The sequence below is a fragment of the Bos taurus genome, chromosome 24 (assembly GCF_002263795.3).
Source record: "Bos taurus isolate L1 Dominette 01449 registration number 42190680 breed Hereford chromosome 24, ARS-UCD2.0, whole genome shotgun sequence".
NCBI lineage: Eukaryota > Metazoa > Chordata > Mammalia > Artiodactyla > Bovidae > Bos > Bos taurus.
This window is the reverse complement of record NC_037351.1, coordinates 40908134-40922251: the sequence shown is the minus strand read 5'-3', so window position 1 is coordinate 40922251 and position 14118 is coordinate 40908134. Positions and strand designations below refer to the sequence as shown.

The 14118-nt window shown below is 44.1% G+C and overlaps 1 protein-coding gene across 6 annotated transcripts in view; it reads right to left on the bottom strand.

Annotated features, from left to right (window-relative positions):
- Positions 1-14118, bottom strand: part of PTPRM (protein tyrosine phosphatase receptor type M) — a 665201-nt gene that overhangs the window by 72970 nt on the left and 578113 nt on the right. For all 6 annotated transcript variants that reach the window (XM_059881042.1, XM_024984488.2, XM_024984489.2 and 3 more), the window contains one exon: positions 10776-10863. In XM_059881042.1, coding sequence (XP_059737025.1) covers positions 10776-10863 — 88 coding nt within the window. The remainder of the gene's footprint in view (positions 1-10775; positions 10864-14118) is intronic.

Below are 14118 nucleotides of genomic sequence, written 5' to 3'. Positions count from 1 at the left end.
TGCCTCCCCATGGGGTTACTGTGAGCATGAAGCTAAACCACAGGAAGAGAGGATCGGAGAGCCTGGTGTCAAGCGAGTGATGGAGAATGCCCGCTGTCGCTGTCACCACGTGCTGGGGTCAGATGCGCGGGCATCTCTTCTCACCACCTTTACAGTTGCTGCCCAGACTGACAAGAGTGACCCAGGAATGGACCCCGGGCGAGCAGAAATTCTCCCGCGGCAGACATGCTCTGAGGACTAGTATCCTGGAATCCGTTTTGCTTAAAACTAGAGGCTGTGGTCCAGAATTGGCCTGGGTCATGGGGAGGGGAGTTCCTGGGGAACGGGGTACATGTGGATGGTCACGGCTCTCGTCTGTGTCGGAAGAGCCAGCACCCACACACGATGTCAGAGGGGAGTGCCGAGCAGTTTTCCGGGTAAAGCCATTTGAGCTTCCGAAAAGAAAGATGCTACAATAGGACCAAACCCCGCTCTGCTGCAGCCCCTGGCCTTCAGTCAGCTCCTCTGATGCTCAGCTTTACTCCCTGACTTTCCCCGGGCCGTGCTTTAAAAGGCAGGCACCGCATCCAAGCCTTTCAAGCCTCTGACCTGGGGCTGTCTCAGAATCTGCTGTGCTCCCTATCAGAATCCCTCCTTTTCCAGGCTTTATTTCCCTGGGAGCCTCAGGGGGAGTACTGCCCATTCCCCACAATTTACTGCCACTGGGCATCTCAAGTAGTTCTGGAACGTTCTCATTAGGGAATTCGATCTCTGCAAAGACTGCACTCTCATTTCCCATAAACAGAGCCTTTGAAATAATTTTCTTACCATCTCCTACTAGTCACACAAAGTTTTGTGTTTTTTAAACTTCACTGCTATTCTCCAGTTTGTTTTTTTTTTAAAGATGAACACATGTCAAAGATTTTTATTTACTTAATGACAGAATCAGGGAGATGTTATAACTGATTCAGGGAGAATTTACAAAGCAGATGTAAAGACTATCTGATCTAGTCATCTAGACAGATACATAGAGACTGATCTATACAGGTGTAGAGCTACAGATAGGTAAGTAGAAGTGCTGTGCCACGTTGCTTCGGTGGTGTCTGACTCTTTGCGACCGCGTGGACTGTAGCCCAGCAGGCTCCTCTGTCCATGGGACTCTCCAGGCAAGAATACTGGAGTGGGCTGCCGTGCCCTCCTCCAGGGGATCTTCTTGACCCAGGGATCGAGCTCTCACCTCTTACACCCCCTGCACAGGCAGCTGAGTTCTTTACTACTAGTGTCACCCGCGAAGCGCAGGGACAGCGGGGAGGTACAAATTAGGGATTTGGGGTTAACAGATACACAATAGGATATAAAAATTAAACAAGGACCTGCTGTATACCACAGGGAACTACATTCAGTAGCTTGTAATGACCTATAATGGAGAGCATCTGAAAAATAGTATATATGTATGTATAACTGAACCAGTTTGCTGTGCACTTGAAACACTGAAAATCAACCATTTTTCAGTAAAAAAAGGGAAATTACTCTCTTCTACGAATAAAGGCAATAGCCTTGCAGGAGTCTGGCAATTCACAGCACAACCAGCCCTGTAGGCCTGTTTGGGGACCAGGAGAGCAGGGTAGAACTGAAAACTCCACATAGCCACTTTCTGGGGAAGATGAATTTAGCGAGTGTTAAAGCATAAGGAGGTAAAGGTTTGGAAACAGGTTGAATCCTTCCCAACAGCCCCTTCGTCTGACTCCCCTGGCATCTGCTCCACAGCTTTCCTTTCCCACCCCTGTTTGTGTGCAGTGTTGCACAGAGGTTAAGATCACAGACTCTGGAGTACAAATCTCTGCGTTTGCTCCTAATTCTGTCACTTTCTAGTTTATGCCCCTGGACAGAGTATTTACCCTCTGTGCCTCAGTTTCTTTCATTGTAAAATGGAAATAACATAGTGCCTACCTTGTAGTGCTTTTGTTCAGACTGAGTTAGTGTAAGCCATGCATGGGTACACAGCTCTGTCACTCGCATCGTTACTGCTGTGACTTCAAGACCTGATATTTTCACCTGAACCATTTCATAATTGCCTTCAGATTCCTCCCTCTCCAGTGAATCCATGCCAAGAGCTCCTTTTCCTTTCTTTTTATACTTTTTATTTTGTATCGGGGTATAGTCAATCAACAAACAATGTTGTGATAGTTTAAAATGAACAGGGAAGAGACTCAGCCATACCTATACATATATCCATTCTCCCCCAAACTCCCCTCCCATCCAGGCTGCCACATAACACTGAGCAGAGTTCCCTGTGCTATATAGGACCTTGCTGGTTATCCATGTTAGATCAGATCAGATCAGAGCAGATCAGTCGCTCAGTCGTGTTCGACTCTTCGCGACCCCATGAATGGCAGCACGCCAGGCCTCCCTGTCCATCACCAACTCCAGGAGTTCACTGAGACTCACGTCCATCGAGTCAGTGATGCCATCCAGCCATCTCATCCTCTGCCGTCCCCTTCTCCTCTTGCCCCCAATCCCTCCCAGCATCAGAGTCTTTTCCAATGAGTCAACTCTTCGCATGAGGTGGCCAAAGTACTGGAGTTTCAGCTTTAGCATCATTCCTTCCAAAGAAATCCCAGGGCTCATCTCCTTCAGAATGGACTGGTTGGATCTCCTTGCAATCCAAGGGACTCTCAAGAGTCTTCTCCAACACCACAGTTCAAAAGCATCAATTCTTTGGTGCTCAGCTTTCTTCACAGTCCAACTCTCACATCCATACACGACCACGGGAAAAACCATAGCCTTGACTAGATGAACCTTTGTTGGCAAAGTAATGTCTCTGCTTTTGAATATGCTATCTAGGTTGGTCATAACTTTCCTTCCAAGGAGTAAGCATCTTTTAATTTCATGGCATAGAGCAGTGTATACATGTCCATCCCAAACTCCCTATCTCCCTGCCCCCTCCCCCGCATCCTTCCTCCTGGCAACCATAAGCTCACTCTCTAAGTCTGTGAGTCTGTTTCTGTTTGCAAGTTCATTTGTATCACTTCTTTTTAGATTCCACATATAAAGGATGTCATTCGATATTCTTCACTGTTGGATTTACTTCACTCAGTATGACACTCTCTAGGTCCATCCATGTTGCTGCGAATGGCATTATTTCATTTTTATGGCTAATATTCCACTGTATACATGTACCACATCTTCTTTATCCATTCCTCTGTAGATGGACATTCAGGTTGCTTCCATGTCTTGGCTATTGTAAACAGTGCCGCAATGAACATTGGGGTGCATGTATTCTTTCAGATCATGTTTTTCTCTGGATATATACCCAGGAGTAGGATTGCAGGGTCATATGATAGCCCCAAATTCCTTTTCTAAGACACAATTTATTCTAGCCCCACCCAGTTTAAACCATTCACTATCAGCAAAGAATTGATCCTCAGTGATCTTATGAAACAATGGAATCTGAAACGATCACTGTAAAAGATTATTCTAAATTTCTTTACTCGGAACAATCTCTGTGACATAATATTAAGTGAAGGAGAGTGAGTTGCAAGCAGCATGTCTCCTGAGAGTCTGTTTCTATGAAATAATCGAATGCACTTGGATGTGTGTGTAGGAGCATCGTGAGCAACCAGAGGGATGGGACATCTGCTGGGTGGCAAAATTGGGAGGCATGTTTCTTCTTCCATTTATGATTTTACACACCACTTCAATTGTCTACATAGTTTGCACTGTCTTAGGAATCAGAAAGAAAACAATAAAAATCTGTTTTTATTGCTCAAAATAAAGCCAGCAACGTCAAGCCATAGAAAAAAGAGATTTGAAGGAAAGAGAAATAAAATGTTAGCAGAATTTGAATTTGCTGGGTGAGGTGCTGGCCAATTTCCCCCTCTTTACTGCACACATTTTCTTGACTGTGTACGAACTGTTTTTCAATTGGAAAAAGAAACCTATTTAGCCATGGATGAGTGGAATAGGATCAAACTCCAACTAATGTTTATATAATAGCCACAACTCAATGTTACCCCATCCAGAAGGGTAATAAGCTGCCATTTTGAGAAGCTTGATCTGCATCAAATGTCTGTGCCATTCCTCTAAGTTCTTCCCTGTTTACTACATGAAATAGGGCAAAAAGATATTTTTGGTTAAGAGATAGGTACATTAAGACTTGGTCATAACAAACCATTGCTTACTGCTGAAAAATTATGATCTGCTTGTACTTTCCTGCGTGTATGTCTGCATGCGTGTATTTATGTATGTGTGTATATACTTATGGCATGAGTATATATACATGTATATGTATACACATTATGAATGTGTATGTATGTATTTATGTGTGTGTATATACATATGTATTTATGTGTGTTTATATATGTATGTATGGGTGTGTATGTGCTCAGTCACATCCAACTCTTTGAAGCTCCATGGACTATAGCTTGCCAGCTTCGTCTGTCCATAGATTCCCCAAGGAAGAATACTAGAATGAGTTGCCATTTCCTCATTCAGGAGCTCTTCCCACCCCAGGGATCGAACCTGCGTCTCCTGCATTGGCAGGCGGATTCTTTACCACTGAGCCACCTGGGAAGCCCATGTATGTATGCACTTGTGTGTACATAAGTCAGTCTTATTTGTGTATCTGTGTGTACACATGTACACACACACATAGACACACCATATATATGTGTATATATGTGTGTTTATGTGTATATATGTCTGTGTGTGTGTGTGTGTGTGTGTATGACTGCCTTTGCACATCAGAGGCGGGGTCATTAGAGATTTAAAGCAGGTCCCTCAATCCCTAAACCACGTTATTTATGCCCTTTTTATCAAGTAATATTATGTTTAAAACACCTCCATGTAGCTTCAAATATTTTAACATTTTCATATTGAATACGATGGATCTGGGTCACAGCCTTGCAGCTGGAACCTGTAAGTGATTAGCTGTTACTGCAGCGGCAGAGATGGCGTCTGTCACTACGATCTTTCATCTCTAACCAGTTCTCCCCTTCTGCTAAATATTGATGACATGTTTAAGGCAAACTGGAATCACGATGATCTAAGTAACATTTGCCCTCTGACAGGAGACTCAAAATTAATTTTAATTATTATTGATTGCTGCAAATAACAGCTTTGCTCTCCCAGTGGATACATCCTGCCAAGGGCAGGTGCTGTACTGGTTTCAAGGTACAAGAGGCAGAGGGGCCGAGGTAACTGAGAAGAAGTGCTGGGCATCCTGCCACCCCTGCCCCCTGCTCCAGCCTGGGGTCTTTGCCATTGCCCATTAGGGGGTGGGGGGCCCAGGTCCAGCCATACAGGATCAGGGTGAGAAGAAGGAGCTCTGAGCTGAGTGCTGGAGGCTCCGTGCGGCTGTGGGTTTTGTGTTGCTCACTTCTTAGTCTTGCCTTGTGCCTGACTTTTTTAACTGAGACCCTCTGTCAGGGATGCCTACTCCTTTCAGGCTCCTGGCAGATCCCTTGACTCTAATTTTATTTTGCCTAATTTTCCTAGAATTTATCCTTTTCTTTTCTACATGTGTTCGGTGGGTGTGTTTCTGTCTTACTCTCATCTGCTGGATTTTTGATGCTGGATGCTCTCCCAGTACGGAGAAGGCAATGGCACCCCACTCCAGTACTTTTGCCTAGAAAATCCCATGGGCGGAGGAGCCTGGTGGGCTGCAGTCCATGGGGTCGCTAGAGTTGGACACGACTGAGCGACTTCACTTTCACTTTTCACTTTCATGCACTGGAGAAGGAAATGGCAACCCACTCCAATGTTCTTGCCTGGAGAATCCCAAGGATGGGGGTCCTGGTGGGCTGCCATCTGTGGGGTTGCACAGAGTCGGACACGACTGAAGCGACACAGCAGTAGCAGCAGCAGCTCTCCCGGTGAGTCTTATCCTTCTAAACTCACCTCCAACTCTCTCTCTTTCTCCTTCCCTTGTTTGCTTTTACACCTAACCTGGATCGCGACAGTAGTCTGTCCCTCAGAAGTGACACGGGGACTGTTGGAGTCGCTCCATTATCAGGAAGAAGCATGCTGATTTAAGACAAAGTCCTGGGGATGTGCAGCCCTCTGCACGGGCCACAGAGACGAGACTGCTGGTAAGGACCTGGGCGGGACAGACTGGGTCTCATTGTCCTCTTAGTCACCTCACAAAGCATGGGGACCCCGAGTGCAGATGAAAACTAGACCTCAGAAGGGCTCCTCTTCACGTGAGAGTCGAGGGTCCCCCACTGTCAGGGCTGCACCCCCTTCCCCTTCCCCACCCACCCCAAGCAGCTGTGGGCAACTTCAAAGTAGCTTTGGGCTACTCCCCACCTTGTGACATCCTCATCTTCCTAGTACTAGACCCCCAGCCGGCACCACGCTTGCCCCGCCCCTCCGTGACACAGGCTCCTTTGCACATGTCAGGGCTTTTGTCTCAGTAGTTCTCACTATTAAAGCCCCTCTAGGCTGGGACCAAGGCCCTCCACGCCCTCCACGCTTCCTCCACAGACAAGCTGACAACCACCAGTCCTTTGCCTGAAGATTCACTACTTTACATCTCTTTTGGGTTCCAGGCCTGTCCACATGGCTGCCTACTTGAAACCCATATGAATATGTCAAAGGCATGGCAATATGTATTTGGATTAAACTCACAAGCTTTCCATGCTACCCCTGAGCTCCAAGTCACTTTCCCTTCCAGGGTTACACAGCTTGTAAACGGCCCGTACTTCCGTCTGTCTATCTGTTCGCTCACCCATTCTCCATCCACCCAAGTCAGGAATACAGGAGCCGCTTCTGACTCCATGCCTTCCTGGAAGCCATCTATTTCTTCTATTACATCATGTCGTATCATATCATATCCTCATCCTACCATTTATCTGCACATCTATCCATTATTCTATCATCTATTCAGTAGAAGTATAGTTGATTTACAATATTATATTACTTTCAGGTATATAAAATAGAGATAGTAAATCAATATTTTTTATAGCTTATACTCCATTTAAGCTTATTATCAAATATTGGCTGCATTCCTTGTGCTGTATGTGACATCCTTGTAGTTTATTTATTTTATACTTAGTAGCTTATACCTCCCAATTCTCTACCCTGTCCTGCACCTCCCTCCTTCCTCGCCCCCACCCCACAGGTTGTTCTGTGTATCTGTGAGTCTGTTGCTGTTTTGTTATATTCGTTTGTTTTATTTTTTAGATTCTACACATAAATGAAAATATACTGCATTTTCCTTTCTGACTTATTTCACTTAGCCAAATACCCTCTAGGGCCATCCAAGTGGCTGCAAATGGCAGAGTTTCATTCTTTTCTTCTGACTTGCATCTTATTTTCTCAATTGTAATTGTTAGTCACAATTAAGAACTGCTGAGATGTGTTATCGTAAAAATACAAAAAATTTAAATTTGACTCTTTGTGAATTCTCCAGGCCAGAATACTGGAGTGGGGAGCCTTTCCCTTCTCCAGGGGATCTTCCCAACCTAGGGATTGAACCCAGGTCTCCCACATTGCAGGTGGTGGATTCTTTACCAGCTGAGCCACAGGGGAAACCCAAGAATACTGGAGTGGGTAACTTATCCCTTCTCCAGCAGATCTTCCCAACCCAGGAATTGAACCGGGGTCTCCTGCACTACAGGCATATTCTTTACCAACTGAGCTATCAGGGAAACCCAATTTAAAAATTAAAAAAGATAAAAAAAAAGAGTAGAATGAAAAAAAGAACTGCTGAGAGTATTAGGAGGGCTCTGCTTGTGTGTCTGTATGCATGTGTCTGTGTGTGTGTCAATGGTGGAGGGAGTATTCGTTTATACTTGGAGGGGCTAGCTCAGCAAATGTGTAAATAAGGGAAAAGTTCAACTTACTTAAGAACAACAGCCAATAAACAGTTTTTAAGCATCATTAAAACCATTTTATATGCAAACACTGTTGTAAAACAATGAATGTGATCATTAAAGCACTTTTATGTTCTCTGAAAAGCAATAACAAGAATCTCCAGGACCCATTCCCTGAATCCCCCAATTCCTCATCCTAGTTAGAGTGCTATTCCCAAAGCCTGGGCTCCCTGGAGCAGGCTTCCCAGCCAGAGAAACTGAGTTTTCTACAATCACAGGATTTCTTAGGGTGAAAGGGAGATGTAATACTCTTCTCTATGCCTTTAAAGAAACAACCAGTATGAGTATATACATTAGAGTGATTTAGGGAAGTATTTTTATTCTTCAAGTCCTCCTACAACACCAACAATATCAAAGATTCATTTTTGGTATAATTAAAAACATGTGTGTTAGTTGCTCAGTCGTGTCAGACTCTTTGCGACCCCATGGACTGTAGCCCAGCAGGCTCCTCTATCCAAGGGATTCTCCAGGCAAGAATACTGGAGTGGATTGCCATTCCCTTCTCCAGGGGATCTTCCAAACTCAGGGATTGAACCTGGGTCTCCCGCATTGAGGCAGATTCTTTGCCGTCTAAGCCACCAGGGAAGACTGATTAAAGACATACAGAGTCTCAGATGAAGCAGTTCCAAATGGTGATTGTCAGAAGGGTGCTCAGCATGGCAGTGGCTTCATCAGACCTACCGGGGAGCTCAGGCTGAATTGCCCACACCCCCAGTGAGGGGCTTCCCAGGTGGCTCAGTGGTAAAGAATCTGCCTGCCAATGCAGGAGACGCAGGTTCAACCCTTCGGATGGGAAGATCCCTGGAGGAATAAATGGTAACCCACTCCAGTATTCTTGCCTGGAGAATTCCATGGACCAAGGAGCCTGGCTGGATACAGTCAATGGGGTTGCAAAGAGCTGGACACAACTGAGCAGGAGCGCAAGCCCCCCAGTGAGACAGTGCTCAGATGTGAGTTCCAGCACCAGACTGGACACGCAGTATCAGACTCCTGCTAGCTGGGGTGGATGAACAGTGGCATCTAAAAATCGGCAAACCCTATTTTGGGAGCCCTAATAGTCTTTTGTAGGTGGTCTAAGTGGTTAATGTCTCAGAATGTGCCAGTGTAGATGCTTACAGACAATTATATAAACAACCAGACAGTTCTAGAGGGATTCTTTTTGAAGGCAATAAAAAACTAGAAGAAAAGGTAACCATTTGTAACTACAAGGAAACGGCAACCCACTCCAGTATTCTTGCCCAGGAAATCCCATGGATGGGGAGCCTGGTGGGCTACAGTCCAAGGGGTCACAAAAGAGTTGGAGATGACTTAGTGACTGAACAAGAAGAAGGATGAACTTGTACAACATTATTATGCTGAGTGAAATAAACCAGACACAGAAAGAAAACCCCAGCATGATCTCATCTGTATATGGAATCTAAAAAATGTCGAATCTATAGAAACAGAGAGTAGAAGGGTCATTACCAGGAGCTTGGGAGGTGGGGGAACAGCTTTGATGGGGGTTGCTGGTCAAAGGGGACAGAGTGACAGCCACACAGGATGACTAAATCTAGAGAGGAAATGTACAGCATGATGACGAGGGTTACTAATACTGTACTGAATCCAGAAATTTGTCAAGAGAGTGGATTTCAGGTGCTTTCATCACACATGAAACATGACAACTATGCGAGGGGACGATACTGTACTTCACTAGCTTGACTGCAGTCATATTTTGCTATTCATAGATGTGTAAGTCACCATACTGTGGCCTTCCCTGGTGGCTCAGTGGTAAAGAATCCACCTGCAAGGCAGGAGCTGCAGGAGACTCAAGTTTGATCCTTGGGTCTGGAAGATCCCCTGGAGAAGGGAATGGCAACCCGCTCCAAGATTCTTGCTTGGAGAATTCCATGGATAGAGGAACCTGCTGGGCTACCATCCATGGGATTGAAAAGAGTTGGACATGACTTAGCACATTCACTGTGCTAAGTGACACTGCTACAGGATCTCAACCGTCCCACCAAGAAACATTAACCCAGGCAGGTGAAATCTAACTGCACTTACACCATCAAGCAAGCTAATACATCGCTCCCTGGGACTACCTGAACCTTTCAAATTTGTTCTCTTATAAATAATAGGGCTGGATGGGCTAGGTGCTTTGTATTTCACACTGGTAGTGTTTGTTCTTTAAATTAACGTATCTTTAGAAACAGCATTAATTCTGTGAGTACCCTGTTGGTACTCGTGTGGCTTTGAGCAGTGCAATGCAGGGATGGATGGCTTCAGCCCTGGAAGAGGGAAGCTCATCAATCTACCAGGCCTCTCCGCATCGTTACGGAACATTAATGAGGCTGGGCTCAATTTAAGAACCGACTGAGACATTATGGATTGGTGGCATTCCGCTTCATGGGAACTGGGAATTTCTGAGTTATCATCTCAGCTCTGTTGCTAATGAGTGTTGTGATACGGGGACGATCATTTAACTTCTGCATTTCAGTTTCCTGTCCTCAAAATGGGGCTGTTACTGACCTCCTTATCCCAAGTGTCCCAGGATTAATGAGCTCGTGTCTGCTGAGAGTCCCGGGCTCCTGGCATCGAGGCGTGCTTCGAGTTGTTATTTCTATTCCTTCCCAAGAAGCAGCTGGGAATCATCAGATCTGTTTTGTTTACTCCTTCCAGAATGCATTTTCTTAGCATTTGCACATTACCTAAGTTACCCAAACTTTATATCTAAAAGTAAAACCAGTCCCACAGCAAGACACAGGGACGTAGCGGGGGTATTTAGGTAGCTTTTCTTTTCCTTAAGGAAAAGCATCACACCAGCTTTTCCGGCGAGATGAAGGCAGTAATTGCACTGCAAATTCTCGCCGCATGAGGCCGGTGGTCAATCTTAGCAGATGTGAAAAGAAAGTTACATCACAGTGCAATGATGCTGTCAACACTTACAGGCAATAATATTCCCATATCTGTTCTTCATTCTGTTTTCATCTTTCTTAGCAGAGTCCCATGGTGCAGACTGCCCTTCAAAGAAGCTCTGGAAGAAAGAGAAAAGTGACATGACGAATTACAATTCGGTGCAGTAAACAAACGCAGGGATTTTAACGACGGAGGGTGTTCTTAAAAAATGTACGAGGGTCAAGGAAGGAAAAGAATGTTCACAGGAAAGAGATAATGGATTATTAAACTACTTTATATATTAAATATTTAGGTTTTTTTGTTTTCCTTTAGTTAAAATGTTACAAATATGGATGGGGACTGAAGAATAAGCCCCCAATTCATCTGTAGGATGTATTAAAAATGGCTGGGTGTTTATCTCTATTGTACTTGAATCTTTAATAGAGAAAATTTAACATTTCTTTCAACTTCTTAATTATGTTATCATCCTTCAGTGTTCTCCTATGGGATATAAAGATATCATTTTTCTTCCCAATTGCAAACTGAAAGATTTATTTTTGGTTAAAATTGAAAGTAGGTAAGCTAAGACTTCACAACTTCAAGCTTAAAATCCTCTAAGAACTTCTGCCAGAGTTTTCCCTTCATTTGCAATGGAGCTTAGATGTCCATTTATTTAAGGATTTGGCATTATTAAGCCCAGGGTCTTTAATCTTTGGGTTAGTAGTCAGATATACATTTTTCCATTCAAGTTATAATGAAAATGTCCTCTGCTATCAGCTGACATGTGAAAAAAAATCTGGGATTTTAGTTTCCACTTTAGTCCACATTCTGTTTCACCTTCATGTAGTCGACGCTACGAGGAAGTGTTGGGAGGAAGGATGGTAGCAGGCAGCATTTGGTGACACTGATCTGTTGTTTCTCCTATACCTACTTTTACATTTCTGGCAGCAACTGGGAAAGAAGAGATGAGCAGGAGGAAGACGTGAAGGCAGAGCAGGTGCCTGAAAGCATTGTACTGAAACATTCCAGGGCCAGAGCACGTGCTGCCAGGAACTCACATCCTCAAACACACCTCAAGGCGGCTTCCCAACTTCCCTCTTTAGAGCAGAAAGCTCCTTTCCGCTCCCTTAATCTCCATCCCCCCAGAGCATTTGGCCATCTTGGCTATTTACCCCAGTAGCTACTATTAAGTGATCAGTCTGGGGTTCAACGGAAACAATTTATGATCCCTTTTCATGGGTCCAGTTGTGTCCGATCAGTTGAACTGCTCCTTAGTACGATTGTGGTGGGGACACATCTGCTCACAGACCCCATGGCAAACAGTTTTTAGTGATGGCTGATTTACGATGTGGTGTTAATTTCTGCAGTATAGCAAGGTGACTAGTTATACACATTCTTTTTATGTTCTTTTCCATTATGGTTTATCTCAGAATATTGAATCTATTAATAGTTCCCTGTGTTATATGGTATGACCTTGTTGTTTATTCATTCTGTACACAACAGTTTGCATCTGCTAACTCCAAACTCCCAGTTCATCCCTCCCCACTCCCAATCCACTCAGTATAATCCTTAGTTGCATTTGACTTGCTACAGATGACATTATTTTGTTCTTTTTCAATGGCTGAGTAGTATTCCACCGGAGAAGGCAATGGCACCCCACTCCAGTACTCTTGCCTGGACAGTCGCTAAAGAGTCGGACACAACTGAGTGACTTCACTTTCACTTTTCACTTTCATGTATTGGAGAAGGAAATGGCAACCCACTCCAGTGTTCTTGCCTGGAGAATCCCAGGGACGGGGGAGCCTGGTGGGCTGCCGTCCATGGGGTCGCACAGAGTCGGACACTACTGAAGCGACTTAGCAGCAGCAGCAGCCGCAGTATTCCACCATATATATGTATATATAAACATATACAAATATGTTTATATATTTCTTCTTTATCCATTCATCTGTTGATGGACATGTAGTCTGTTTCAATGTCTTGGCTACTATAAATAGTGCTACTATGAACATAGGGGGTGCATGTATCTTTTTGAATTACAGTGGTTTTATCTAGGTATATGCCCAGGATTATAGTAGTTTTGTCTAGGTATATGCCCAGGTATATGCTGGCTAATATGGTAGTTCTATTTTTAGTTTTCTGAGGAACCTCCATACTGTTTTCCAAAGCAGTTGCACCAACTCACATTCGCATCAACAATATTAAATTGCCCATCTAAAATTAAGGTATCTTAGTCACAGTCATTGTTGACTCCTCGTTGTCTTAATAGTTTTTACATTGTATTTATCATTTTGAAAAAAATCATGGAGGCAGACAAGGATTAGATGAACTACACACTAAGAGCTGTATTAACAGATTCAGAGATTCAGGAAGAGAAGGGGTGGCAGAGGATGAGATGACTGGACGGCATCACTGACTCAATGCACAGAACTCTGAGCAAACTCTGGGAAATGGTGAAGGACGGGGACGCCTGGAGTGCTGCAGTCCATGGGGTGGAAAAGAGGCGGACACGACTTATCACTGAATAACAACCACAGATTCACAATGTATTCTGCTACTGAAGGGTAGGATGTCATGCAATGCAGGGCAAAAACAAGAAAAACATGTTAAGGGTTATTAATAAATTAAATCAATAATACAGTAAAATCACGAGTTAATTCCATCTAGAACAAGACCATTATAGGATAAAGGATTTATTCAGACATGTAACTTCTGTTCCTCCATAAAATATGCATTTAAAATAGCTTCAGGGATTTAAAAGTCATCCTCTTTTTCTGAATTGTGTCATTGTTATTCTATGAGTGACAGTTATTTTACCGTTGAGTAATGACTATTATTTGACTTCCCTTATGACATTTTAATTCTATTAATACTTTGAGTCTGTCGCGATGTAATTACCAATTTCATTCCCCTCTGCCTTCTCCACACGTGTGAAACTTTCCACTTTGTTTTTTTCACGGGAAGATGAAGAAGGGACCTGATTCTGGGAAAGACCCGGGTGTCTTCCAGGAGATCCCTGGCTACTAGTTAACTCACCACAGGATAAGAGATAGACAGATAGGAGGGAGGCAACTATGGCGCAGGGAGGAGGCACTGGCTCCATGAGTACAAGGAGATGCTCTTGGGCCATGGGAGGCAATGCCACCCTGAGCCACTAATGCTGGCTCCTCCCCACTCTTGACAGACAGATGCTCTCCTGTGGAGACAGCGCTCACATCACACTTGTGTTTCTTTAGCATTGGTGGTGATCACAGGAATTCCAATAGCCCTTGCTTTAAAAAAAATTTATTTAAAACATTTTATTTTATATTGGAGTATAGTGGTGTGCTGTAGTCCATGGGTTCCTGAAGAGTCAGACATGACTGGGCAACTGAATAACAACAGGAACGTAGCT